The 25579-nt window shown below is 42.4% G+C and overlaps 2 protein-coding genes across 2 annotated transcripts; one reads left to right on the forward strand and one right to left on the reverse strand.

Moving 5' to 3' along the window:
• Positions 1-2321: 2321 nt before the first annotated feature.
• cbln2b (cerebellin 2b precursor) lies at positions 2322-3725 on the reverse strand. The gene is made up of 3 exons (XM_041961770.1): positions 3438-3725; positions 2649-2768; positions 2322-2543 (listed from the first exon to the last, which is right to left on the reverse strand). Exons 1-3 carry the CDS (start codon positions 3723-3725, stop codon positions 2346-2348), a joined length of 606 nt encoding a protein of 201 aa, XP_041817704.1. The 3' UTR covers positions 2322-2345.
• Positions 3726-5038: 1313 nt separating this feature from the next.
• fbxo15 (F-box protein 15) lies at positions 5039-18771 on the forward strand. The gene is made up of 10 exons (XM_041961931.1): positions 5039-5098; positions 7967-8088; positions 10691-10795; positions 13764-14003; positions 15595-15798; positions 15904-16033; positions 16141-16223; positions 17177-17322; positions 18077-18201; positions 18505-18771. The coding sequence occupies exons 1-10, from the start codon at positions 5039-5041 to the stop codon at positions 18769-18771; spliced, it is 1482 nt and encodes a 493-aa protein (XP_041817865.1).
• Positions 18772-25579: the final 6808 nt, after the last annotated feature.

Here is a 25579-nt window from a genome sequence, read left to right on the forward strand (position 1 = left end):
AGGTTTAAAGGTGTGTCTCGGAGCCTGTCCCAAGAGTTCAAACAGCGAGGTTTAAACCGCAGCAGTGCTCGCCTCCACAGCACTAACAAGTTCAGTGGAAGATGACCTTTTCCAAACTACGCTTGAGCGCGAGTTAACACAGTCTGCCCTTTGACCCAGTGGTCTCACATCAGAGGGATCAATCACGGCACGCTAACCTGCAAAATTACACACAACTTAACTGCAACTTCCACATGTATTTAAAACATTGTATGGGCACCTTTCTGACATTGAGCTGCAGCTGGGCTTTTGATTTTGCCTTTCAGTCCACATCTCAGTTGCCCCAAGCTCATCTGCAGCTGGCACTGATTTAACAAGGGAAATCAATAAAGCCTTTCACCTGGATTCACCTCATCACTGTGCACCATCAGACCAGCAAGCGTCCCTAATGTTCTCCACATTTGGCGCACAGAACGCCTACGTTAAAATACTGAAATAAGGCTGATTAATGTAGCATTGGTAAATTGAGTCAACATGTTTCTCTTCAAATGTGTGCTGTAATGTCTGATTTCAGGACAGCCTTTAAAAAAATCATTCATTAAAAGATTCTTTCACAGCCACTTCGCTTTGATTCAGATTCAGGCCTGGCCTTGAGTTTAGTTTGGGGGGGGTTCTGTGTGTGTGTGTGTGTGTGTGTGTGTGTGTGTGTGTGTGTGTGTGAGAGAGAGAGAGAGAGAGAGAGAGAGCGAGAGCGAGAGAGAGGGAGAGGAGGAGGGACTGAAAGAGGGTGAAGGTGTTGAGAGTGTGTAGGTGGAAGTATCCAAAAACGTTGATTTTTCAAACAAGATGGCATCCAATTATGTGATAAAACGCCAAACAAAAAACAAACGAACACCGCAGGGCGTGGGGACTTTGCGCTTGTTAAACTACAGCACATACGCGCTCTGCCTTATTTTATCATGTCAGCCTTGAACGAACGGGATTATCCATCAAAACTGTATGTTTTTTTTGTGTATTTTTTTTTTTTTAATTGGGACTTCCTCCCTGCTCTGCTTCTCTGTAGTTTCTATCGCTCGTGCGCTGCGTAAAGACGCACCAGTGTCGTGTTGTGCTGCAACTTGGCGCTCACTTCCAGCAGTAACACCGCATTTGCCAATTAGCCACAACCAGTCGGACGCGCACAGCATTATTTTAAAGTCGGTTTCTTTTTCTTTTAATTGCATGTGTGTTCCTTTATATGCGGACGTAGGTGTAGTCATTCCCTCTCGTGTAACAAGTGCCGCTGCGAGGCTTCTCGAACGAGTCCTGCTGGATATTTCAGCACCTCGGACAGCGACCAAAGCGAGCTGGTCGCAGTCAGCGCTGTCTGCTCGCTCCTGAGGCCTTTGCCCTCGTCTAACTTCATTCACAAAACTCTCACTTCTAATAAACAGTTTTTTTCCTTCACCCTGATCCCTTTGGATGCAAAGTCGTGTGAATAAAAAGCGATAAATGCGCTCAGCCTATACAATACAATATCTTTTATTAAGCGGGACATATAGGGATTCTTCTATTATTTCCACAATGTACATTTGGTGAGCAACGTCACTGAACATTAAATCAGTCAAAGCTACGCAGATTCCGAAATGTAGAACACACAATAATGTGAATATGTACTTTATAAATTAGATAATTCTCTTTTAATAAAAGGGCTCTAAGTCGTCTCCGGTGGCTGAGATATGTCGCCTTTTTTCTCTTTTAATAAACTCGTCGGCGGCCTACATTTGGCTTATTTTCAGTATGTTCAGCATCCAAACGCAACACCATTGACAGCACAAAACATAAAGTAAAAACTTCCACTCGTGCAAAAAAAAGGAAAAGAAAAAAGAAAGAAAAAATGCCTTGGGTGTGAAAGCACTTCTTCTCTGGTTGTCCATAATTCCATATACTTCACTTGGACGGAAACCATATATTCTTTAAGGCTATACAAACATAAAATAGAGCATAACACACTCGGCCTGTCCAGGACATCAGTTCCTCCACTCATCGTCTTCTTCCGTGTCCATTTTGCCCAGGTACACCCGTTTGTCTGTTGGCAAAGTTTGTTTTCCAAGCGAGAAAAAAATCCACATACCCGACAAGCACACGCCACTGGCCGATCAATACGTTTAATCATCCAGATTGCGTTAAAGTTGACTGATGGATTTGAATATATGAAACTCCAAGGAAACGTTCATATTTGACTAGATAGTGGACGAGTGTAGGTATACAGATATTCGTCGGCTTCCTTGGCTGACAGTTATTTAAGTTAAAAATAAATGGCAATGTTTTTTTCTGTTCCTCAACATAAGCAGAGTCCCGTGCGACGTGGATCATCGCAGATTAGATTATAGAGGAAAGACTAGAAAGCCTGAGAAGGTGGAGTATTTCCATCCGCCCATCAAGGTGCCCCGTTCCAGCTTCAGATAGACCCGGTCGTCCCGCTCAACCATCAGAAGTACTCCGTTGCTGGCCGCCTCTCTCGTTACGTCCTGGTCACCGGCGAACGCTGATATAACCGGATAATCATTCTGCATCAGGTTGACCTGCAGGAGAGGAGAGACGCAGGCTCGGAGTTTAGCCTAATGTTCAGTTCTGAAATGTCACCTATTAAATGCTGAATGCAGAGCAACTGTTTCACGATCACTCACCTGTATGGTTTGTCTGTTGTAGACCTTCACCACGTGAAAGCTGAAACTATATATCCCCCTCCTTGGAGCCTGGAAAACACTTGCTTTGAGATCGAAATGGTTGCCGATGTTCACTAAAACCTGTGACCAAGAAGGGCGCACAATGAGACAGCGCGTTATTTTTTTTTTCCGATCTGCATGCTTCACTTAACATAACAGCGGTTTTGGTTGTAATGCATTGTTTTTTCTGTGCCAAGCGCAGTGACTACAGAGAGGCGCATCAGTCATACTCTGATTCTGGGATGCCAAATGTTTTGGCTGCGCTTCAGCCGCAGTTTGGGATGGTTCCCAATTTCAGGCGTATAACAGGCCGCTGTCCAAACACCTCAGCCGTGAAAACTTATTGGAACATCCGACCAAAGGCGACACAATGCACATGTCGGTTCGGCCGAGGCCTAAGACGCGTATGTAGTAAATGATCCTGCATGGACGATCATTCGTTTCGGCAGCGCATCTCTAAGTCACGCCAATTACGCAGCGCATTAAATGAACCATTTACAAGGGAAAACAGCACTGTGTTCTTCCGGTTAGAGATAGTCATGGCTCTGGTCACACACAGTATGAGCAGTGATAGGAAATCAATGAAACATGAGCTTAAACAAGTTCTGCTCGCCCACGGCAAATAGATGTGATGAATGGTGTAGAGAGAGAAAAGAGGAAACAGTAATGGAGCTAAGATACTGGCCCATATCGGATTAATATTCGACCTTTTCTGGACTGTGTTAGTGCTAAATTCAGTGGACATCTGACCTGGTCAAAATAGATGGTCATAGACGTGTTGCTCATCTCTGACGGCTCGTGGTTGGTTCCACGCACGGCGGAGAAAGCCACCTTTGCTCCAGCGGAGCGGACTGATATGCCAAGTGAGGAGGTGACCCCTCCGTCCGAAGAGGGGTTCGAGTCGCAAACCACAAGACACTTCCCTTCGAGCACGATGGGCTCCGTGTCGTTCTGGCCGAGGCAAAAAGCCACGCCGCATCCCAACAGGAGGGTCAGAGCCAGCATGGCACAGGGTCCCGGGCAGCGCGCGGGCACCATGGTCTGAACGCTGATCCCGTGCACACTGATACAACCCGGCAGCCCCTTGGAGGTTTGTTAGTACTCGATCACCTGGTCCAGACTTACTCCCTTCTCTCTTCCTCTCTCTCTCTTCCTCTATCTGTGATGCTCTCTCACTCTCTCAAACACCCTCTGACACACAGACGCACTCAGGCTCTCTCCGGCTGTGACTCCCCTCCCTCCTGTGCGTCTTAGTTGTTTTGGGAGGGTATTCAGACAACTGTTGTTGTAAATCCTGGTGGTTTAAGAGAAAAAATTAGAGTTTTCATGTCAGACAGCAGCAGGAAAAGAAACATATACAGTTTAGTCACTAAACCTGAGTATATTCGCTGTGCGTAAAATGACTATCGTGCGTAAAATGACTGTCGTGCGTAAAATGAAAGACATTTGCTCTCAGCAAACACCAAAATCCAAAAAGCCGAATGTTAATACAAATTTTCTATTCGTCTCATCCTGAGCAAACCAACTATCTGTGATTCTGCAGAGTGTTTCTAACTGTACGCCGCAGCACTTTGTAACAAATTATTATATATCGTGGAAAATGATGTAACATTGAACTAATCTCCTCGTTTTAACTGATAATTGCGGTGAAACGAGCACTTTGCTGGCATTTCTGCTGAGAAGAGGTAAATCACGACCTACCTGTGCTCTCCATCCCGCTGGTATGCTCTCTCCGTCTCTCGCAGACTGTGAACTGAGCGCTCAGATCGCTGGTGCTAAAAAAGCAAGAGTCTCTGGGCTCCCTTTCGAGGGACAACTCACGCCCATTCTTTGTGTGTAGCCACTGCAACACGGCTCATCATAAGTATCCCACAATCAGGAGCACATGCGTGGACTAATGGGTTTGTTTACATATTAATCAGCTCAATGTTGTGAGCTCAGGGGCCCCTCAGGACGGCAGAGATCAGTTGCTCTCAATGTCTGTCATTTACTGTGTGCTGCGAGTTTCTCATGTCTCTCCCGGATTAATCCGAAATGGAGGGGGCTGCAGCGGATAACCTTGCTGTTGCACGGTACGTTCAGCATGCATGTACAGTATATGTTACTAATTTGAGACTTAAACGAGCATTTTTATGAGCCCAATAAAGATACTTGTGCGCCATCCAGTGGTGGATTTCACTTCTGCAGCGTGTGCTGCATCTGCGCATCCAAGGCGCAGAGAAAAATCAAAGCATAAATGTGATTAAAATTGTGTGGTATCTGGCTGGCATGTTTTATTAATGAGTGTGTACTCGCATATCAGCAAATTATTTCACATGCACATCACACTTACCAAACACCCCATAAGCAAGATGAAAGCAGGTGACACTTCAGAAAATGCCTGCTTCATAGAGAATGACCTGCACCTCTCGGTACCACCCTTAGCCTTTCTTTTTAATTCCTGACATGTCATCATCCTTTGAAGAGCCGTGTAGAGGGTCCCTATCAGGGCTCCTCGACTCTGAAGAGTCTGAGAGTGGGCTTCACAAGAGGTGAACCCTCACGTTAGACCTTTAATGAGCTGTCATTTTCATACTTTAAGATATGCCACTGGCTAGATTATGCGTGGCGCTCGCATTAACAGGGGAAGGTACTGTATGGACTGTCTTCAACTTGATCAGCTCAAGTAAATAGCGGGAGGGAAAGTCTGCCTTTCCTTCAGCATAATTCATCAAAACTGGAATCTGCATTTTGAATGCGTGCAAGCAAATGGATAGGAGGAGAGGGGAAGAAAATCTTTTACTTAAAGGTACTGAATGTCACTACGAGTAAGCATAAAAAGCATCGACACAAATACAGAAGAAGTGTCCATCAGCTGCTTCCATAAATGCAATGTCCTTGTGTAATGACCCACGACTTGCAGTACATGGAGGAGCCGGTATTTTAGACTTAATCATGGTGATCCATCCGTCTGTTCTCACACCCATTTGACAAACATTGCACTGTCAGAGCTGACTGCCAAACCATGCGGAAGAGTGACATCAGGTATCCAAGAGCCACAACTGACCCCGGGCCTGCAGAAGGACACATAGCTACAGAAAACATCAAATGTCAAGTGTGGGGGGAACATGCAAGGGGAAGGGATGTGGCCTACATGGCATTACCATACCAGGGGCTGCCGCTGCCCTAAAAGGGACTTCACTTCCATCAGGCAAGCTGATCGGCTGGACTGACAACAGTGTTATGCTTATTTTCCCTGACAGCTAGCGGAGCCTACTGGCTTCCAGGAACTGGGAGGTCGATTATGTGGTGGGTCTAAAAGCAAGCCATCTGCTGTTGCAAAGAAAAGGACTTAGCATCAGTCTGGATGGTTTTGTGTTTTTCTGTAAAAGTCAGTACAAGTATTTATACTCGCATGATGATATTGATTTAATTTCACTCAATGCAGGAGTCATGTGTTGGTGATCTCGCTGTCACAAAGGAGCCCTCATGTCGACTACAGTTTGTACTTAATACTAATGTTACCAATAGTATGCATGAAGTCCCACCCTGTGTGCTCACCCACCATATGCTTCACACAGTCTGAAATACCCACTTTAAAATAGATATCTGTGTGTCCATCCGTCTGCCCGTCCATCTGTTTGTGTGCAGCTATAAATGACTCCGTATCTTTGCATCTGAAATGAGGTCAGACTCTCAAACAAGTTCATTCGAGTGCTCTTTCTCTCTCTCACTGCAGCCCTGCAAGGAACCTCTGAGTGAAAGTGAGGTAGATTGTGTTATGTCTCTCTTGTGTTACATGACTAAGACGTGACCTCTATCTAAGCATGTGCGAGGAGGCAAATAACATCAATCTTGCCTGATCCTCCCCTGCTGGTGCTGGACTAACACCCTGATGAAGAGTTATATTGCTAACCCAGAGGTTAGAGTAGACCGTACTGTGCCTGCTAGAGCTTTGTGTAACAGGCATTACTTTTTGTATGTGTGTGGACGTGTATTACTCTCACTGTGGACACACTCTGGGGACTTGCCTTCCTTATGGGGACAAAATGCAAGTCCTTATAATTTAATTCATTAAATTTTAGGGTGAAGACCTGGGTTAAGGTTACAGGGGAGTCTATGTAAACCCCCAAAAATCTTGGAAACATGCCTCTGTGTGTGTGTGTGTGTGCCTGTGTGCGCACACGTTAACACCTTTACACAAATACTGTACCTGGGTACAGTTCTGAGCACTCGACTTTACTAGAGATTTTATGAAACTTTATACTTCATTTCATTTCACTCTACTTATTTTGACTGTGTGTGTCACCTTTAAACTGATGAATTTACTCTGACCCTAAACACTCAGGGGAAAGGGAGTCGAGCGGCCACCATCCAACCATTCCACCTTGAAGATCAAACACACACGATCATACTTTTGTACTTTTAATTAAGTAAAATTTTCACCGGGATTTAATTTCTTCTGCAGCCCCGGAGATGTTTTGTCAAGAATAACCCAGAAGATGTCATCAGGGTTGTCTCAGTTTATGCTTTGAGTCCACAATTTTGTAAGAGAACGCCTGCTTTACAAACAGGGGGTGAGGAGTTTTAAAGGCATGGTGGGTCTTACTGAAGAAGAAATCAAGAGGGATCATGGAAAATGTATAGCATCCAGTGTTTTCAGAGATCAACACAAACATGCAACTGAAATTCAGCGTAATTCAGCCTCTGTGGCTTCAGTTTTGACCACTGTGCTTTTAATCTGTCTCTTGTGAGTCTCCCAGTGTTATGGAGGTGTGATACTAAGTCACTGCACCTCTTCAATTCAACGCCCCTCATCATATTTTATTTGTTGATAAAATTTGGCATTAATAGTCTGAATCTGTAGAGTAACTTCAAATTAAAAGTGTCATATAAATGTAGTGGAATAAAAGTACAATATTTCCCTACAGGCTATGATTCTAATGAAAAGTTGCTCCGCTTTTATTTTGAAGGCAACTACCGACAGTCCCCACCGGAAGACTTGTTTCTGCGCGTGTAGGGTCCTTGACAGAACGTCACCATGGCGACTCGACGCGGACAGTTTGAGACAGGACGCTATCACGGATATTCTTTGAGAGACGGAAAAGCTACTGAAAGGGACAACTAACACCATTTGTTTCGCTAACTTATGGAGTTTACACAGTGACGGTTGAGCGTTTTGTATCCGAACGTTATTCTCCGCGGCCTGTAAGTAAAAACGCTGTAAAACAAACATGGCTCTTGCCGTACATGGCCTTAACTCCCTAACAAATATAAATTGTCTTGTATCTGTCTCGAAGGGGTCAAGACCAGCGAAACAAATGGCGGCATCTAAAGCAGTTACTTCCAGAGTGCGGGCAGCGAGGACGTCCAAAAGAGCTGACAAATCATCTCCAGCGTCCTCTCAGAACTTTACAGAAAGGTAATCTGTCAGGACGTGCTCATATTTTCACCTGCGTGGCATTCAACACCTCAGCCTGCCAGTGTTCAGAAACTGTGGCAAGTCAAGGCTTTATTGCCCCGTAAGTAAAAGGATTTATGGGCTGTGTTTGCAGCAAAACACAATAAAAGCGCAGCAAAAATCAATACAGGTGGAAGACACTTCACTATATGTTCAGATTAAGCAATCTCATTCGTTCCCCATTGAATGTAAGCAGTAAATACAGCAATGAAACACCAGGTCACAGTAGCATGTCAGCATATTATTGCTTTTCTCGCTACATATCGAACTAGCTTTGTCTGTTGTGTCTTACTTATGAACTGCCAAACAAGGGTGTTAAGCCATCAAAGCAGACAAATGTTTGTAATTATTATGGTTATTGTTTTACCATGCACACTCAAAGTGCATTTTTCAATTCAAATTTTTAGAAACTATCAAATCTCAAGACCCAAATAAGCACAGGTGACTCTATATCTCTGTTGGTCACAGATTGCTGAACGTCCGTATGTGTTGTAAAGCACTTTGAACAGCAATTCTTGTATAAGAGGTGCTAAACAAAGTTAATCTTTATTATTATTAAAACAATGCAAACATGTGACTCACTTGTCCTAAAATACATGGCACGTTACTGTAAGTATAGGCTAACTAACAATTATTTTCATCATTATTTTTTCAATTAAGTGATTAACCATTGAGTCTGCAACACTGATCAGCACTCTAGTACCAAGAGATATTTAATTTACAGTGACGACCCAAAGAGAAAGTAAAGCAGGTCCTTACTTCTGAGACAGTGAAGCCAGAAAATGTTCAGCAGTTTTAGCTTTTCAGGTTGCATGGCTCAAGGACGGCCTTGGTCCTTTAATCGGTCCGCACTAAAACATCTGAAGAGGCATCAGGTAGATTCAATAAAATTTTCATGTTCCCTACAGGATGAAACTTGAATGACTTTTGTGCTTCATTGAGTTTATCTCTAGCACAACCAGAAAGTCATTTTTGGCTTTTAGTGAAATGGCAAATATTGGATGGAGTGTCATGAAATTTGTTACACAATTTCATGTACCCCTTTAGTACGACTTTTAACAATACTAGTGATCCCTAAAGTTTTCATCAGGTCAGAATTTAAGTATGTTTACTTTGGTTGATGACTAAATATCTACATACTATATGGCACTATGAGTCAGGATCAGCTGTACTTGGTGTTAGTGCTAATTAACAAACATTAGCATGCTAACATGGTCAGCTAAAATGAATATGTTAAACATTAGCTGCGCTCCAATACCCATACTATCATACTATTTAGTACGTACACAATACACACTACGTCAAACGATGACACGTTAGCATGCTAAATGTTAACATTGCTCAAAGCAGAGCTGTGTTCAGGTCCAGTCTCACAGAGCTGCTAGCATTGCTGTCAACTCTTCAACTCATAATGGACTAATGGAGTAATCATTTTATCTCTAGATTTAAATTAAACATGATATATGAAATCATTTAATGAATCTTGAAATCCTGAATTGCTTCATGGTGTACCGTCTGTATGAGCCAGTTTACTGGTAATGCTGAGGATATATTGCAAGTTAAACTTGTGACTTATGGGCCATCTACTTCTTCCAAACTCTTAGAAATGCCAACACTGATTTAAAACACAGCCTCTGCATGTTGACATTTCTAAATGTCAGTGAGAGGTTAACTATTTGAGCGTTTTGAATTTCAAAGCTAAGAAATTTGCAACATTCCCCATGTTAAAACTGCACCAAAGATGATTTATTCATTTAGTGTCACGTTTTAGAAGTTGTTTCATCTTGTTGTTGATGTGCAGTGGAATGTCAGTGATTGGCCAGCCAGGTAATGGGAACATGTCATGAATATATATCACTTACTGAAGTGATTTAATTAGACCACACTGGCATCATTAACAAGGACAGGTGCAATCAGGCAGCTCTGATCAATATTTCAAAATAAAAAATATGGAGAGTATTTCAAACCAAGAAAAAGTGTTTTAGCACATCAAACCAGGTGTAAAAATGATAAAAACAAAAACATTACAGTTTGCAGATTTTGGCTTTGATAGCAAAACAAGCTCATATTTATTTAAGAAAGATAAAAGATTGGGGACTTGAGATTTCACACGGATGGGTGCTTCTTGCTCTGCTTGCTTGTTCACAGTTTGGATCTTGATCACACTTTAATTCATCACTTCCTGCAGCTTGAGAAAGATCTTTTTCTGACACCCCCATTTTAACTGAGCAAACATGGTAAATCTGTTGGGTGTCAATCAAGGAGGACATAACCCGCTCTTCTGTTGTTTTGTGATTTTGACTGAAAAGATGAAAATATGTTTCACAAACCAGCGTGTCCTGAAGTTAATATTTTGTTTGTTTATACCAAATCTGCTAAATGAGAACATCGACATGGGTTAATTCATTTTCATGCCAGAAGTGTGTAAGATTGCCAAATAGTCTGTCGGGAGCACATTTGTCTCATACACTGGGGTCTCTAAAGATCTGCATGCTGAACAACAGGTGGCATGAAAACACTGGTGCCATTTCCTCACAGTGATGTCTGATTACCTTTTCTGTAGACTGCCATCGGAGATCCGGATTAAGATTCTGTCATACCTGGATGCCTCTGCTCTATTCAGCATCAGCCATGTCAATAAGCTCTTCTATCAGCTTGCCAATGATAAGTAAGTTTTCGGCCAGTGCTTATTAAAGCAACACACACAGTACATTGAATACATGTGTATGTTAGAAGTCCATTCCAACTCTTCACATTTTTAACACTAAATGAGATTTTGAGGTCTCAGTTTAGACAAATTACGTGATTAAATGGAGATTTCTCTGGCCTCTTTGCTGTCCTTGGCTCACTTGATGAGTAACTTTTACGGGGCATCCCCACTGAATTAATGTGTGAAGAAGATAATGTAGAATCTGGATTTTCAAAATGCAGTATCACCATTAGTTTTTGGAATGTCGTGTAATGTCAAACTAAAAGCAGAGAAACTGGACTTGTCTCATGAGGAAGAGCAGAATATGAATCCCAGTGCTAGTTTTGTCACTGATGAGGATGAAGACATGCATTCATATGAATCAGATGAACAGGCAAGAATGGGGAGGAGTAAATGGCCAGCAGTGAGAAATCATGTTTTGGTGTGAGAAGAACCAGTGGCTCTCCACCTTAGCAGGTGTTGTGGAGGGTGGAGATACAGTAATGCCTAACGCTGTACTGCTTACACCACTTAACTCCCATCTAATCCAAAAATGGAAGAAGTGGTGGAGTGTTGGTGGAGCTGAGGTTGGATAAATGGTTGCTAAAAGTGGTCATGCCCATAATTATGCATAACTCTAAGCCTTAATGGAATTGACATGATTGAGTTACATAAAAAAAATCATCCAATGTACATTTGTCATAAAGTTAAGTTAGCTGTAGAGACTAAAACCATTTTTGTACCAGGTTGTAAACATTGCTGTAAAATTGGGCATTTTAATATGGGGGTCTATGTTGATTGACTCACTTTGGAGCAAGCCTCAAGTGGCCATTTGAGGAACTGCAGTTTGGCACTTCCATGTTGGCTTGATTTTTCAGCCCCAGAGGTTGCTGCTTGCTCATAACAGAAAGGGATCAGCTCCATGTCCTGACAGGTTGTAATTTGTTTCCTACACAAACACAGTAATTCGCCATGTGGGAAAAGTGGTGTAATGCAAACTAAAACAAGTAATAAAAGACAGAATGAGTGTAAGACAAGTCCCCAGACTGACTGCCACCTGCTACTGCACACTGCACCTAAGGGACACCAGCTCCCTGATGAGACATCATTGAGAGTTTTTAAAGGTCCAGTGTAATGGGTGCTCTGAACAGGATTTTTGGGGTTGACCATTGATCACTGGGTCTTTTTGAAGCCTTCTTTATCGTGTAGCATTATTTATTTATTTACTTAACTATTCTTAATATTGTATATTAAGTATTAAAGTTAAGAGATGAGAAAGTAGCGTGAATTGACAGTTGTTTATTTATTGGCAGAAAACATAGAGACACAACTTAAACCATATCAGCCTACTCTTTGTTATAAGGAGCAGCTTAGATCTTAACAAATATAGTTTTTCTGTTGAATAACATCAATACAATTTTATAAAATAAAAATGAGAATAAAAGTTATATGTGCAGAACTCACAAGAACAAAAATTACATATACTGAGACAGGACAGAACAAAACACAGGGCCTTGCTCAATTTACTCCAACTTCAGAGATTAAAAAAACTGCAACAAAAAGGCAATAGCCAAAACCTTGTGTTAGGTTAATCAGCCCTCGGGTTTTTCTCTGCATTTCATGGACTACAGGCAATGAAGTGCACAGCACTGAGATCAGTAATTCGTATCTCTAAAAGCTTACTTCTTAAGCATCAATGGCATATTTTTCTTAGAAATATAACCATCTCTGCATCTTTGGCGGTCAGCTTGTTCCTCTTCTCATCTGCAGTATTTCCTACTGTGCTGAATAGTCGCTCTTTATACACACTGGTGTCCATCGCACAGAGGCAGGCTCGTGTTGCTTGTGCGAGAGTGGGAAACAGGCTTTTATAGCCCTGCAAAAACAAAAAAACAAGCAGTTGTCCGCTTCGTGGGATAACTGGCTGCTGATGTCGCCGCCACCATGTTCCCCATCTTCATCCAATAATTCAGCATACATAGCATGCTGCGGAGCCGCTTGCTGCCTAAGTTGCCTCACCATTCAAATGTCTGATGAGGTTCATGTGTTGAAATTTTCCCTCCATGAGGGATTTCCTTGCACTTTGCAAATTGCAAATTTATTGTCCTTTCAGACAAGTGGAGCCATTTTAGCGCTGCGTACAGAAATTGTCTTGTGTGTTTTGTTTTCATCTCATAGGCCTTGATAGAGACCACAGAGCAAACTATCACGATAACGCATATTGGCCAATAATGATCGGTGGTTAATCGATCAGAGCACCCTTCGTCCAGTGTATGATTCAGGGGGATCTGTTAGCAGGATTGGCACGTAATATTTACAGTTATGGTTTCATTAGTGTATAATCAGAAGAAAATAGGAATTGTTGTGTTTTAATTACCTTTTAATGATGTCTTTATATCTACAGGTCCTCTTTCCCGTGGTCTACTATGTGGCATCGCCATGTTTCTACAGTAGCCCAGAACAGACAAACCAAACACTGGCTGTAGACAGCACCTTTGGTGTCTTGCAGCCACTGTAGGGACAGGTTAGGCAAGGAGTGTGGAGCTGGTTGCAACCTGAAACCTCACTGCTCGATGCCAATAAATCCCACACACTGGTGCTAGGTTTTTAATGAATCTCTGCTTTTTTCTGTAAAACATACAAAATTATATCGTAGCTTTTCAAAACATAATTTCCATGAAACCTAAATTCTAAATATAGTAAAAAAAAATCAGCCTATGCCTAATATGTTAACAGGAATTCAAACATTTATCAGAATGGGTCATTTTTCTAAAGCAAAAACATTTACATTCAAGAAAAGTTGGAGGATTTGTCCGGTGTCTTAGAATGGCAGACCATACTTAAAATAACATACCAGACATATTTAATATCATTCAATGATTTTTTTCTGGGGTTTTCACTCACAGCAGCCTCTCACCTTTCTATACCTTCTGATACGTCAATGCAGCACTCTGTGGAACAAGATATTCTTGGCAGAGTTTGGCAAGAATAAAAAGCTGAAGCCTAAGTGTGTGGACGAGCTGCAGCTGAAGATGGCCACAGTGGAGGTGCAGGATCGGGCCGCTGGTTACTGGAAGTGGCTGTACTTCAGGACAGTTGGCGCATGTGACATGAAAAAGTGGAAAAGACATCTTGGACTCATCAGCTGTCACACTGGGCTGCCCAGCCAAACGGAGCGGATACTCAGGTAAGAGACGGAGCGAGCCACAAAAAAAACCCAAAACACTTTTTGAAACCCACTTAGAAGAAGTACCTGAGGTGTATGATTTGTTTAATGTACCAGGCACTTCATTTCACTTACCAACACTTGAGTAGCCTGACAAGTGTTGTGAGTTAAGCTAATTGAGTGCTTACTATGTATTTTCAAGCATTCGGACCCCTGAGCTACTGAGGTGGGAAAAGGGAATCCTTGCACGAAATAGTTTTATATTTTACAGTTTTCTGCTTTTCCTTATATGATTTAAAAAGAGGTGAGTTGAGGGTGCTTTGTAAACCGTGCTGTAATCTGCCTTTTGCCATCTGTTTGGTATGTTAAGCTGTTTTACAATAGAAGCAGCTCCGCGAGGTGTCGGGGGAGCCCGTGCACTATTTGCGGTTAGCAAACAGTAAAACTTTAGAGATGCACCCTCGCTGTCAAGAAAGTTCAAAGGTAGGGAGACCAGAGGACAGTTCAAGCCGCTGGCAATCAAAAACAAAGCGCGGTTTGTTTTTCATATGGCACTTAATGACACTTTCTTATTAAAGGTGAGAAAGGAGGTCTCTGTCTGAATGCGATGTCTGCTCAGGGGGAAGCCAGCACGTGGGGGAAAGCTCCCTCATCGCCTCCACCGCGGTTTCTGCTGTGTTTTTATAACCTCTGATTAGAAGCTGTGCAGCACTCAATTTTGAGTTCTGTGGCAGTCGCTGTGGTACAGAGGGGAAGTAGAAATAATTGTGTTCCTTGCAGAGGCTGTCTGAATTGTTGAAATAAATTACTTAGCCCCCACCCAACACCTCATCCACAACACACACACACAAGCATGCACACACCTTCCCCCTCCCCCCCTTCTCCCACCAGCTCAGACAATTCCCTGTAGGGGTTTGTCTGTTAGAGACACTGAGGAGCATGCGATTTACCTTGGTAATAATCATTTCACAAGACATCACACATACAGACAATGCAGAGTGAAATCCCCTGGGTCATCTGGGGCCTCCTGGGCTGCTCCAGTTTTTAGCTTTGTTCCTCCACTTAATTGATATTGGATGGCGCCTGAGCGAGACACCGCCTGCATCACAGTAGGGGCAGCCCTGAATCACAGTTTAGACAGAATTGGATCAAGAGATTTATCACAACAGCTGCATTTCCATTCCGTTCACTGTGTATCATTTCATTAAGAAGAGCTTAACCGGAGTCATAATACTCCCCACTGCTGTTCGAAGACACGTAATAGCCATTAAACTCATAGTTTGCCTGATTTAAAGAGCAAGAGTAGGCTTTACCCAACACTGCCCAATTATTTGCATTGTATTAACTTCAAATAAATGTTTAAAACATTTGATTTGTGTGCAGCAATTGCAATTCAGTGGTGTCTTCATGTGGCCATTAGGGGATATTACGTGAGTTATATCCGACTGTATAAAGTCGGGAACCTGTTGCTTTGAGCTTTTGTGTTTATTGTGAAGCAGCAGCCCCTTTCTCACACCAAACAACACAGCATATAAACAATTGTGCACGCTTTTATAGCCAAACCCTGTCAGATCTTGTTGCTACAACCCTGCATTGTGTTATCTTACTCGAGAAACCTGCACGTCACCTGGGAGCTGACAGCCACTGATAAGTCGGGGCATGAGGGCACACATGAGCTGAGCTGGTCCCGGTTCTGCGAGACTTCTGTGACTCTGTGCTGGTGCGGAGGAGGCTGCTTGCCCAACTACCAGCAGATTTCCACCCTTCAACTCCACGGTGTCAAGAGGATAGCCCTCAACTGCCCAGGCCTAAAGAAGTAAGACAGCCTGCCGTCCATCTCCACACACTCTCTCTCTCTCCATGCCTCCGTTTCCTCTCTTCTCTTGGTGAAACCTACTGTTTTCTGTGCTTGCTCTGTCAGACCTGGCTGGAGGTCCCTCATGGCAGAGACAGACATGCAGGCTCTGACTAAAAGCGCGCAGGTCATTGGCAACGACAGACTGGTTGAACTGAAGCTGCTACAGCCTGGCATCATCATCGGCCTCTGGAGGGTAATCACTTCACAGGCAGCTATGGAATTTTTCAAATATTATTCATTAGTTTTTACTAAAAATGACTGATTTAGCAGGAGGAATTTAAGTCATGGCTCTCCTTGCAGGACCAGTGCTCCGTTGCCTTTGTCATGTTCACTCTCCATTTCCACAGGCTGGTGGAAAGAAGCATCCAGGGATCTTGTGTTTGGTAGGCTGCACTTGAACAGGCACCTTTTATGCACATGCTCACTTGGCGTGCAGTGTATCACCATCAGCTGGTTAGGGCTCAAATGACTACAGGATTCATTTGATGCCCCTGATGTGACCGAACTGTGATGCACAGCAGGGTTGGACTTGAAGCGTCAGCATCACAGACACCTGTATTTCACGGCCACAGCGGATAATGTGACTGTAACACGTTTTTATCTATATACAGTATATATAGAATGTTCTTCCTGTCATGTGTCAGGACCAGTTACACCAGTGATATTTTTTTTAATAATTTGCCATCAGGACACAACACAGTGCAGGTGTAGCAGAATTCAAGAGCACACTTGAACTCATTAGCATCTTCACCTTATAACATCCAATTAATATTTGTCCGATACAATTAAGAACTGTGCTCCTGTTGTGTTTAAATTGATTAATTAAAAAACAGCGGGCTAGGTAAGTGGTTGTCAACCCAGGGGTCAGGACCCCTCAAAAGGCCCCAGAAAAAAAATCAGGATGTAGCATTGATCTAAATGGTGTATATTTTCTCTGATTTGGCGGTTTTGCTTGTGAAATTCTACAAACCGTCACCTTTGTCATGAGTAGATATTATCTTAAAGGGAGACAAGGTTGGGAACTTACTGGGCCAAACCACGCATTATTTTTCATGAATCTGAAAATAAAAAAGAATCCGAGCTGCATTGAGTTTTAGTTCTGGAGTTGCTGTATGGTATTAAAGGCACGTGTCTTGAACTCCAGCACAGTGTGGTCATAGCCCCCTCTCCTGGTTTCTTGTGAGAGCACAATGTGATGGCACATTATTATTATTGCAGTCAACAACAGTAATTAGGCTCTTAAAATGCCTTTTTAATGAAAAAACTTTTTCTTAATGTTCTTCAACACTTTACAGTCTTTGTTTCATTTAACTTTTGGCCTTTTTTCTTCCTCCAGCCCTTACATGGAGCCAACGGTCAAACCCCCTTTTGATGACATAGACCCCGAATATGGTCTCCATGGTTACCAACTACACCTTGTTCTCCATGACACTGTATGCGAGATCATGTCCGGATGCTTCTCCCAGCTCTTCTGCCGGCGAAGTAATTTATTTATAATCTAATTAGAGTAGGTGTGATTCGTGTGTATGGTAACTTTTAGAGGAATACAGTAGAAAGCCAGGAGCAAGTGAGATGTTTGCTTATTCGTGTCTTTTACTACATATTTATAGTTCTAATGCCTCAAGCCACAAGTCCAACACAGACAGACTCAAAGAAAAAGGGCTTTTTTTCTCAGGTCATCAGTAGTGCACTCTGTCCTCTGACATCTGTGTCCTCTGACATTGAACACGCTGTCCTCTTTGACTGCTTTGCACCACCAAGCACATTTGAATGTTTGCACTCAAGCCTGTTCTGTACAGACACGGACACATTGTACAGCCCACTTGTGGTCAGTATTTTAATACTTACAAAACATATATATTATATTTGTATTTTTAATCGTAAAATCTTTTTTTTATTACTATTGCTGAATCTTGTTTTGTCCTCTTCTAATTATCATTATTTATAGCACACCAATCTCAGGAGTCACCCTGCATTTTACTGCACATGTTGTATGAGCAGGTGACAAACATAGCCTTTGATTCTTTGGCATTTTGAATAACCTTTATTAGCTTTGCTCACACAGCAATTACTAGATTATTCTATGGCGCATAGATTTAAATCCAGGTCACATCAGTGTTTGTGAAATGACTAAACTTGTCAAGTGTACGCTTTTAGTGTGAACTCATGAAGCGGCCCAACACTGAAGTGTTAATTAGTATAAGGAAAAGACTTACTGGTTGTTGTCTTTGACCAGCTCAGGTTTGTGATGGCCTGATCCGGCTGACTGCCATTAGCAGGAGCGACTTGTCGCAGCACACACCTCTGTCAGGCAACATCACCCTGCCCTGGAGGTGTGAGGCCCTGGAGGGCACAGTGCAGGTACACCATGTGCATGCTGACTTCTTGCTCACCATTTCACTGTGTTACAGGAGAGAGAAATGCAAAACATCTTAAGTATGTTGCTGACTACAAAGTGCTATTGTCACTGTGATATTCACAAACCTATTTCAAAGTTAATTTTAGAATCACTCCCTCTCTTGTAGTTTGAGTTTTGACTTGTAGCATCATAGATTTGTTGCTGGATAAAGATTTTCAAGAAGTTGGCACACTGACTTAATGGAATCACAACAACACCTTTAATAAAGTCTTGACACTTGTTTTTTACTGAACTGTTTTTCCTAGAATTGCTGCGTCATGAGTCTGACTTTACTGGACGAATTCAAGAAACCCTTCTGGTGTGTCAGCTCTCCCGTTTCCATGACGCTGGAGAAGACGCCCGTCTCCTATGACTATGACGGCGAGCACTTCTTTATGCACTATCAGGACTCTGATGGTCAGGTGAACATGGAACTCGTACGGGTGAAGGAACAAAAGCAGTTTTACCTCATAAGCTTAGTAGTCTGTCTGACTGTCTGCAAAGTCAACAGGCATTTCAGTAGAGATTACTGAAGCTGCACTGTTGTTTTAATTAAACATATCAGTATATGCTGAGAGTGTGCCAACAGAATAATTTGACACTTTTAGTAATCAGCAGCTTATTAAGAGATGTATTTTGTATATACACACAGCATGTGTGTTTGCCACAATCAGAAGATACTCAGCAGAAAATACAAACATGAGACAGTTGGCTTAGTTATTAAAGCTGATACTCCAGTGCACTTCTTTAAAATGATGACATTTCTTGTTTTTTAGATTTTGCTTATATTTGTGAATCAATAAATGTGTTTGGTATTTTGTAACAATATAAGACACATGTTTTCAGATCTATGCAAAGCATTGACATGTAGCTGTGAACAGTAGTTATAAAAGGGACTCTGTTGGATTCCCATGCAGATGTGGATCTTCATCATGGTGACAACAGAATAGACCCTCTCTGTCCCTACTAGAATGCCCATTGAATATTTCATGCATTTTCTACTCTATATTTAAATAAAACTTAGAGGTGATCCAGGTCATTGCAGTCTGTCATTTCGCCCAGTCTTCTACTGTATTACCACTCCACTAATAACTCAAAAATGTTTTTTTACCAGGGGACAGAATGTGATGGTCCATTTACACTGGGTGTCACTTTGCATATAGAGATCTTGTGCGCATGTTGGAGGACAGATGGTCGGAGGAGTAGGTTGTGGAGAACAGGCATCCATCACGGATGCTTTCTTAGATATGGCCCACAGCAGCTTAAGACTATCTTTGCCATCCTCCCTCATAGCTGCTTTCATCACGAATCATTCTTTCCAGAGTTATGTCTTTCATGTGTTGGCCATTTTCCATTCTTGTACCTAGATTTGCATTTTTAAGACCAGTGCAACCTTGAGCAGGCACTATGATTTTCAATGCATATACTACTTCATTAACAGTTAACTCTAAATACTATTAAGTCTATGGAAATCTGCCACACTGCTTTTACAAAATAAGAGCATGCTTTACTTATGTAAATGGAATTAAAGTTTTGTTTTGGTATGATTCACGCAAATTAACTTCTGTTTACTCTTCTCATGACATTTATACCTGAACACACACATTACCTCAATTGCATTGCACACCATTATGCGATCACTTTTGGATGAAATTTGAGTTTAATGTCGACACCCTGGGCAAGAGTGGTGACGGGGATAGAATTAGTGTGGGAGCAATTGTTGGAAACAGTTGCCGTGCTGCTGATGGGCCAGCACTGCTGATGGCAATAAAATAAGCCAGGCCTTTGGGTAATAGGATTTCAGAGGCTTCCCTTCCCTTTCTCTGCTGAGGGTCATCATCACCTTGAAAAGATGCTTATTTTTCCAAACACATCACCAACTGCATTGGCACTAGATCCAAAATCATTTGGGGAAATGAGCCAGAGGGGAAAAGATGAGAAACAGTATGTGTGATGAATTGTGTTTTTTGTTTGTTTGTTTGTTTTTTTACAATCAAGCTTCACAATTGAATTGACACAAAAGCTGTGATGGTGATAGACACTGCCTGAATCATAAGGACTGGCATGTTGTCATATTGTCACCATTTTGCAGGCCTTCTGCTCGCTAACCTCATCCATGTCAGGGTTGGTGAATGGCTATATGGAAGAAAGCCATACAGCAGTACATTGGATTACTGACTTGGACACTTAACACACTGACAAATTACATGAAATTGGCCATTACGTGGACTGAGTGATGTGTTCCCTGTACGACTTTCGGGTTACAAGTGTGTTACAACACATTTCCATCACAGTGACCTTCACACTACTGTTTGCTGTCGCGTCGGCTGCTGCAAACTGCCAATCCTTCATTCTTAATTTTATTAGAAAAAACCAGGAGCCAAGGGTATTGTGGGTCACATGATGGACTCCCAAGAACATAAAAACAGTTATCCAAACATCTGAATCAGAGTAATGGCTAAACAAAGAATATGGATGTTGGGGGCAAGGACCATGTGAGTTCTGCCCCTGACGTTGTAGAAAGTACTAATGTAATGCTCTAACATTTTTTCTATGAAGAATTATAATTAGAAACACAAAAATAACTATATACAAATGTGCAAATGTACATTCTCCTGAATATAGTTTAATACAGGTAGTTCTCCAGTAGGTGGCTCTCTTTAGTAAACAATGAGAAAATCCTTAAACAGCACAGTGCCTCACATTTTCCACATCCTTTCAGCCTCTGAGAAACTTACACATAAGTGCTTCACAGAAATGGTTTTATCAGCACAGTATTAATGTCTTTTCTGTGGGTCATTTTGCACTACACAGCAAATGCTCTCTTCCTCCCTTGTTGTTTTTTTTCTTTCTTTTCCTGCTCTTTTGCACAGTAATTGCAAGCCTGTATGTTAATCAAAACTTAAAAGACTTTAACACCAAATAACGATTAGGAGAGAATCCACATCCAAACCACTGAATGGGTAAATTTAGTGACATAAAGCTTCATTAAACTCATCTTTCTTAGTTTCCTCTCAGGCTAATCTTGGAAGAAAATTGCTTCCATTTTTAGCCTTTAATTCTCTCCCTTGTGAGTGACCAGCTGGGCCTGCAAACTATTCAGCTTCAGAAGCCAATGACACAGTCCTTATTTAGTCCTCTCATTGGAGGAAAACAGTCAACTACTGAAATTCACCGGTAAGGGGCTCGTTTGTGGGAGTGTGTGTGTGTGTGTGTGTGTGTGTGTGTGTGTGTGTGTGTGTGTGTGTGTGTGTGTGTGTTTGTGGGCACCCAACCAACACACTTTCTTTTTTTCCCTTTTATAGTGACCTTCTGGCTTAAAAGATACTAGAACTCAATTTACAATTCCCAAAAGAGTGGGAGATAATCACAGAGAGCAAAGCCATCTCAATCCCTAAACCATAATATTCCCTGTTTATTACCCCATTGGGTGACCGCGTTAGGCCATAGAAGTTAATTATGCTTGTAATGATCAGAAAAACATCTATCTAAAGCACCTATGCCAAAGAAGCCACATTAGAAACTGCATAATGTGGGAAAATGTGTTCTGTTAAGGCCACAAAATAACAGATGGTCAAGCATTTACATCGCTGGAAGTGAACCCAGTACTACTGACCAGCAGTCACTCTCCTCTCTCTGAGTCACCTTCTTTACTTCTTCTACTGGTTCGAACCCTGAAGGGAAGGAGAACCAGATAGCGGGGCCAACTTCAAGGGGTGACAGTATTATAATCGGCTCATGATGCCCAGTAAGATCCCCGTTTTACTCTACTCTTCGAATGGTGCATCACGGCCAGACGGGAGTGCAGAAATCCATTTATATCAAAGCTGCAAGAGCCCAGTGAATAATATGACTGGGTGCCAGTGTTGCCTCAGTCTGCAGCGAGCAAACCTTCATCTACTGAAGAATGAAAGTTTTAACATATGCATAGTTTGCAACATCGCAACTAGTTCGGAAGCCGCTCATGGTTCAATATCCAATTTTATTACTACATTTTCTTAGGAGAAGGATCTGGCATGTTAAAGAAAATACACTTGCTAAAATGAAAAGGGAATTCAGGCCCTGCTTTGCCACATCGCCACTTCCAGTACATTTATTTTAAAGCCTTGAAAGCATTCAGCCTTGAACGGTGTCTGCTCCCAGGGGTCTCCACGTCCTTTACTCTTCTTTACAGAATTTTTAATTTTGGATAATTGGATGGTGTGTTCTTTGTGTCGTAAAATAAATTACTCGCAACTATTTTTCCCTCTCACTTCCTCGCACAAGTTACTCGGCGTGTGTGCCAGAGAGTGAGAGGGGTGGCATGAGTCAGCACTTTATTCAGCGTACTGTAGAAGCACTTTCTGCAGTTTCGCACAGATCACTAGTTTGTAATACCCTCGCTGTAACATGCTGTGGCTGCCTGGTCTCAGAGCAGATGTTTGGTAGGCAGGTACAGTCCAAACTGCTCTCTGATCCTGCTGCAGCTGACAAAGGGTTCAAGAAGGGTCGCCTCGTTCTTTGACCACGACGTTCTACGTTTTTGGCCAAAAGGAGATGTTTGACATTTTGGGAAATAAGCTTTTCTGGCTGAGAGTTGAATGAGAAGACTGATACCACACTCATGTCTGTATATTAAATATGAAGATGGAACCGGCATCAAGTTTGCTTAGCTTAGCATAAAGTCTTGAAACATAGGAAACGGCTAGCCTGGCTCTGTCTAAAGCTTGCAAAATCCACCTTCCAGCACCTTTAAAGCTCACTGTGTTGCATGCTATATCTTGTTTGTTTTAATATGTGCAAAAACCAAGGTTTAAGGACTACAAATTGTGGTTTTTAAGGTGCTGGCAGTACAATTTTGCTATCTTAATTCAGATGGAACCAGACTGGATATTTCCTCAAAAATTACAAGTTGTGGCTTTATTGGGAACTATGTGCATGAAGGTTTATTGACTAAGCTGACCCACTTGCCAGCTGTAGCCTCGTGTTTGCTTTACAGGCGTGAGAATGGCATCGACCTTGTGCTGCAAAGTATTTGCCCAAAAGTGCAACAACTTATAGTCATCTACCTGCTTCATCTAACTAGCTTGGCCTTATTGCAGACACTGTGTATCCGTGACAAGAACTTGGCATTAAGCAAAATAAACATGTTCTCCTTCTAACTAAAGCAAATGTCAAATCCAGCACATTTTGTTGGATGCAAAAATCAGGCAGGCTTCACAGAAAACAGCCTGGGCTCTGCTTGTACAGAATTCCTGGAACAATTGGTTTTAGTGCAAAGGTCTGTGCCTGAGGCAAAGCCTATTGATCTGAACCACCATTAAGAGGGATAGACAGAGAGAGAGAGGTGGGGGGAGGGCAAAGAGGGAGAGGAACACGGACAGGCCATATTTGGAGACAGACAAACAAAGAGACTGTCATTACTGAGGTTTTCATAGACATCACGGGTGCGAGCACCAAACACCTGCAGCTGAGTATCCTGATGACCAATCTGGTCATCGGTGTGTCTGAAGTATCACTGATATTTTGGTCAAATCCACCCAACCACACGCTGCTTATCTCCTCTGTAAACTCTCTGTTCAAGGCTCTGAATTATTGAAAACCCAGTGGTTAGCTGCATCAATGCCATAGTAGTTTGTTGTTTCATTTTTTGACATTGAGAAGCCCCCCAGCGGACCTTTACTCATCACCTGCATCTGATTTGTTAGTGTGAAGTGCCACACTGAGTTCTTCATTGGCAGCTTACAGTTCTGACTGAAATGAAAAATTAAAGAGGCTGTTTTGGGGTCGCGCGAGGTCGCCGCTATAGATCTGTGTAGCAGCACTGCGTGTGAAAACCAGAAATGAACTCGATCGTCGCGCTGGAAATCTTTAAAACATAAAGACGCACGCACGTCTGTTGTCTGCTGATTGATGTTTGTCTATATTTATTCACATTTGTCCTTCAGCTTTTGTGTTCTTCTCAGTTTTATCATTCCACGTCGCATCCAGATTTACCCTCGGGGAAACAAAGTTGCTGCTACTTCTGTCACACACACATTAGACCGAGCCAGCTTTCTGCCAGGGTATGATTGCCTTTTAATCACGTCTCTGTTGTGGGGCCACCTGTGTGTGACACCCATTAAACATGATGGCAGTCACTGTGGCTGGGATAACATTTCCACATACTTGCACCTGTCACAAAAGCAAATTAAGACAGATATGTGGGCAGACTGCCACTGTGATACTTGGGCCTTTCCTCGGAAACCTGCCAAATCATGCGGATGTCGCTGAGTCATAACATTTTGATTCAGCTTAACTACTGCAACACACAGGCTGCACACCTTCGTCACTGTGTGCAGTGTGAAATTTCCATCATCTCCAGTGGCGCCATAATATTGTTTACTTGCTTTTGGTACTCTCTGTCTTCTTTTACTGACTCTCTGTGCATCTGTCACCACGCTTTACTATATGTTGCTGCCAGGATCTGTCTTTATGAGGCATTTTAAATTGATGAGATTCACCTCTGCTGTTACTATGGCAATAACCCTTACCTGAGTATTTCTGACCTCACTGGCCGTTGGCTTTTGCACAAGAATACTGACCTTTACAAACAGGGAATTAAGTGTTGCACATGACGCTCACCAGTTGAAGAGAAAGAGATGCTTTGTCGGTTTTGAGCTATTCTAGTGGGATGACAGCATCGGTCTGTCTGTCAGCTGGTCCAACACTTTGGTCCAGACTGAAATATCTCGACAACAATCAGATGGATTTCCCTCCATGGTCCCCAGAGGATGAACATTCATGACTGTGGTGATCCCTGGACTTTTCATGTAGCACCACCAGCACTAGATCTACTCCTGATGAACTGGCACAAAATTTGTGTCGACATTCGTTGGTTCCCAGATGATAAAAACCACATGGTTCTCATCTGTGGTTTTAGGCGAAAAATCTCAACAACTGTGTAGTGGTCTGCAGTGGAATCTGGTTCAGACGCTCATGTCGCCCCCGAACAGCTGCAAAACTTAAAACTTTGTGTTCTGTGCTAATTTGCAAATGCTAACATGGTAAACTAAGAAGGTAATGTAGAAAGTAACATGTCAGCTCAACATCAGCATGCTAGCACTGCTATCGTTAGCATGTTCGCATGCTGACATTAGCATTTAGCACCACTGTGTCGACCAGACCAGACCAGGCCAGGCTTGTTATGTGAAAGAGAGCTAAAAGCAGCAGAGCAACATGTGAGGGAGCGAAGCCAGCAGCGTGAAGTGAGAATCGTATATGGTGACCAGATTAATTCAGTCCGAACACACACTCCACCAAAGTGGAGTGTATGTGAAAGGTCAAGAATGGTGCACCTCAATTCATTACACTGCCATCTTA

This window comes from Chelmon rostratus, chromosome 20 (genome assembly GCF_017976325.1).
Source record: "Chelmon rostratus isolate fCheRos1 chromosome 20, fCheRos1.pri, whole genome shotgun sequence".
Classification (NCBI taxonomy): domain Eukaryota; kingdom Metazoa; phylum Chordata; class Actinopteri; order Chaetodontiformes; family Chaetodontidae; genus Chelmon; species Chelmon rostratus.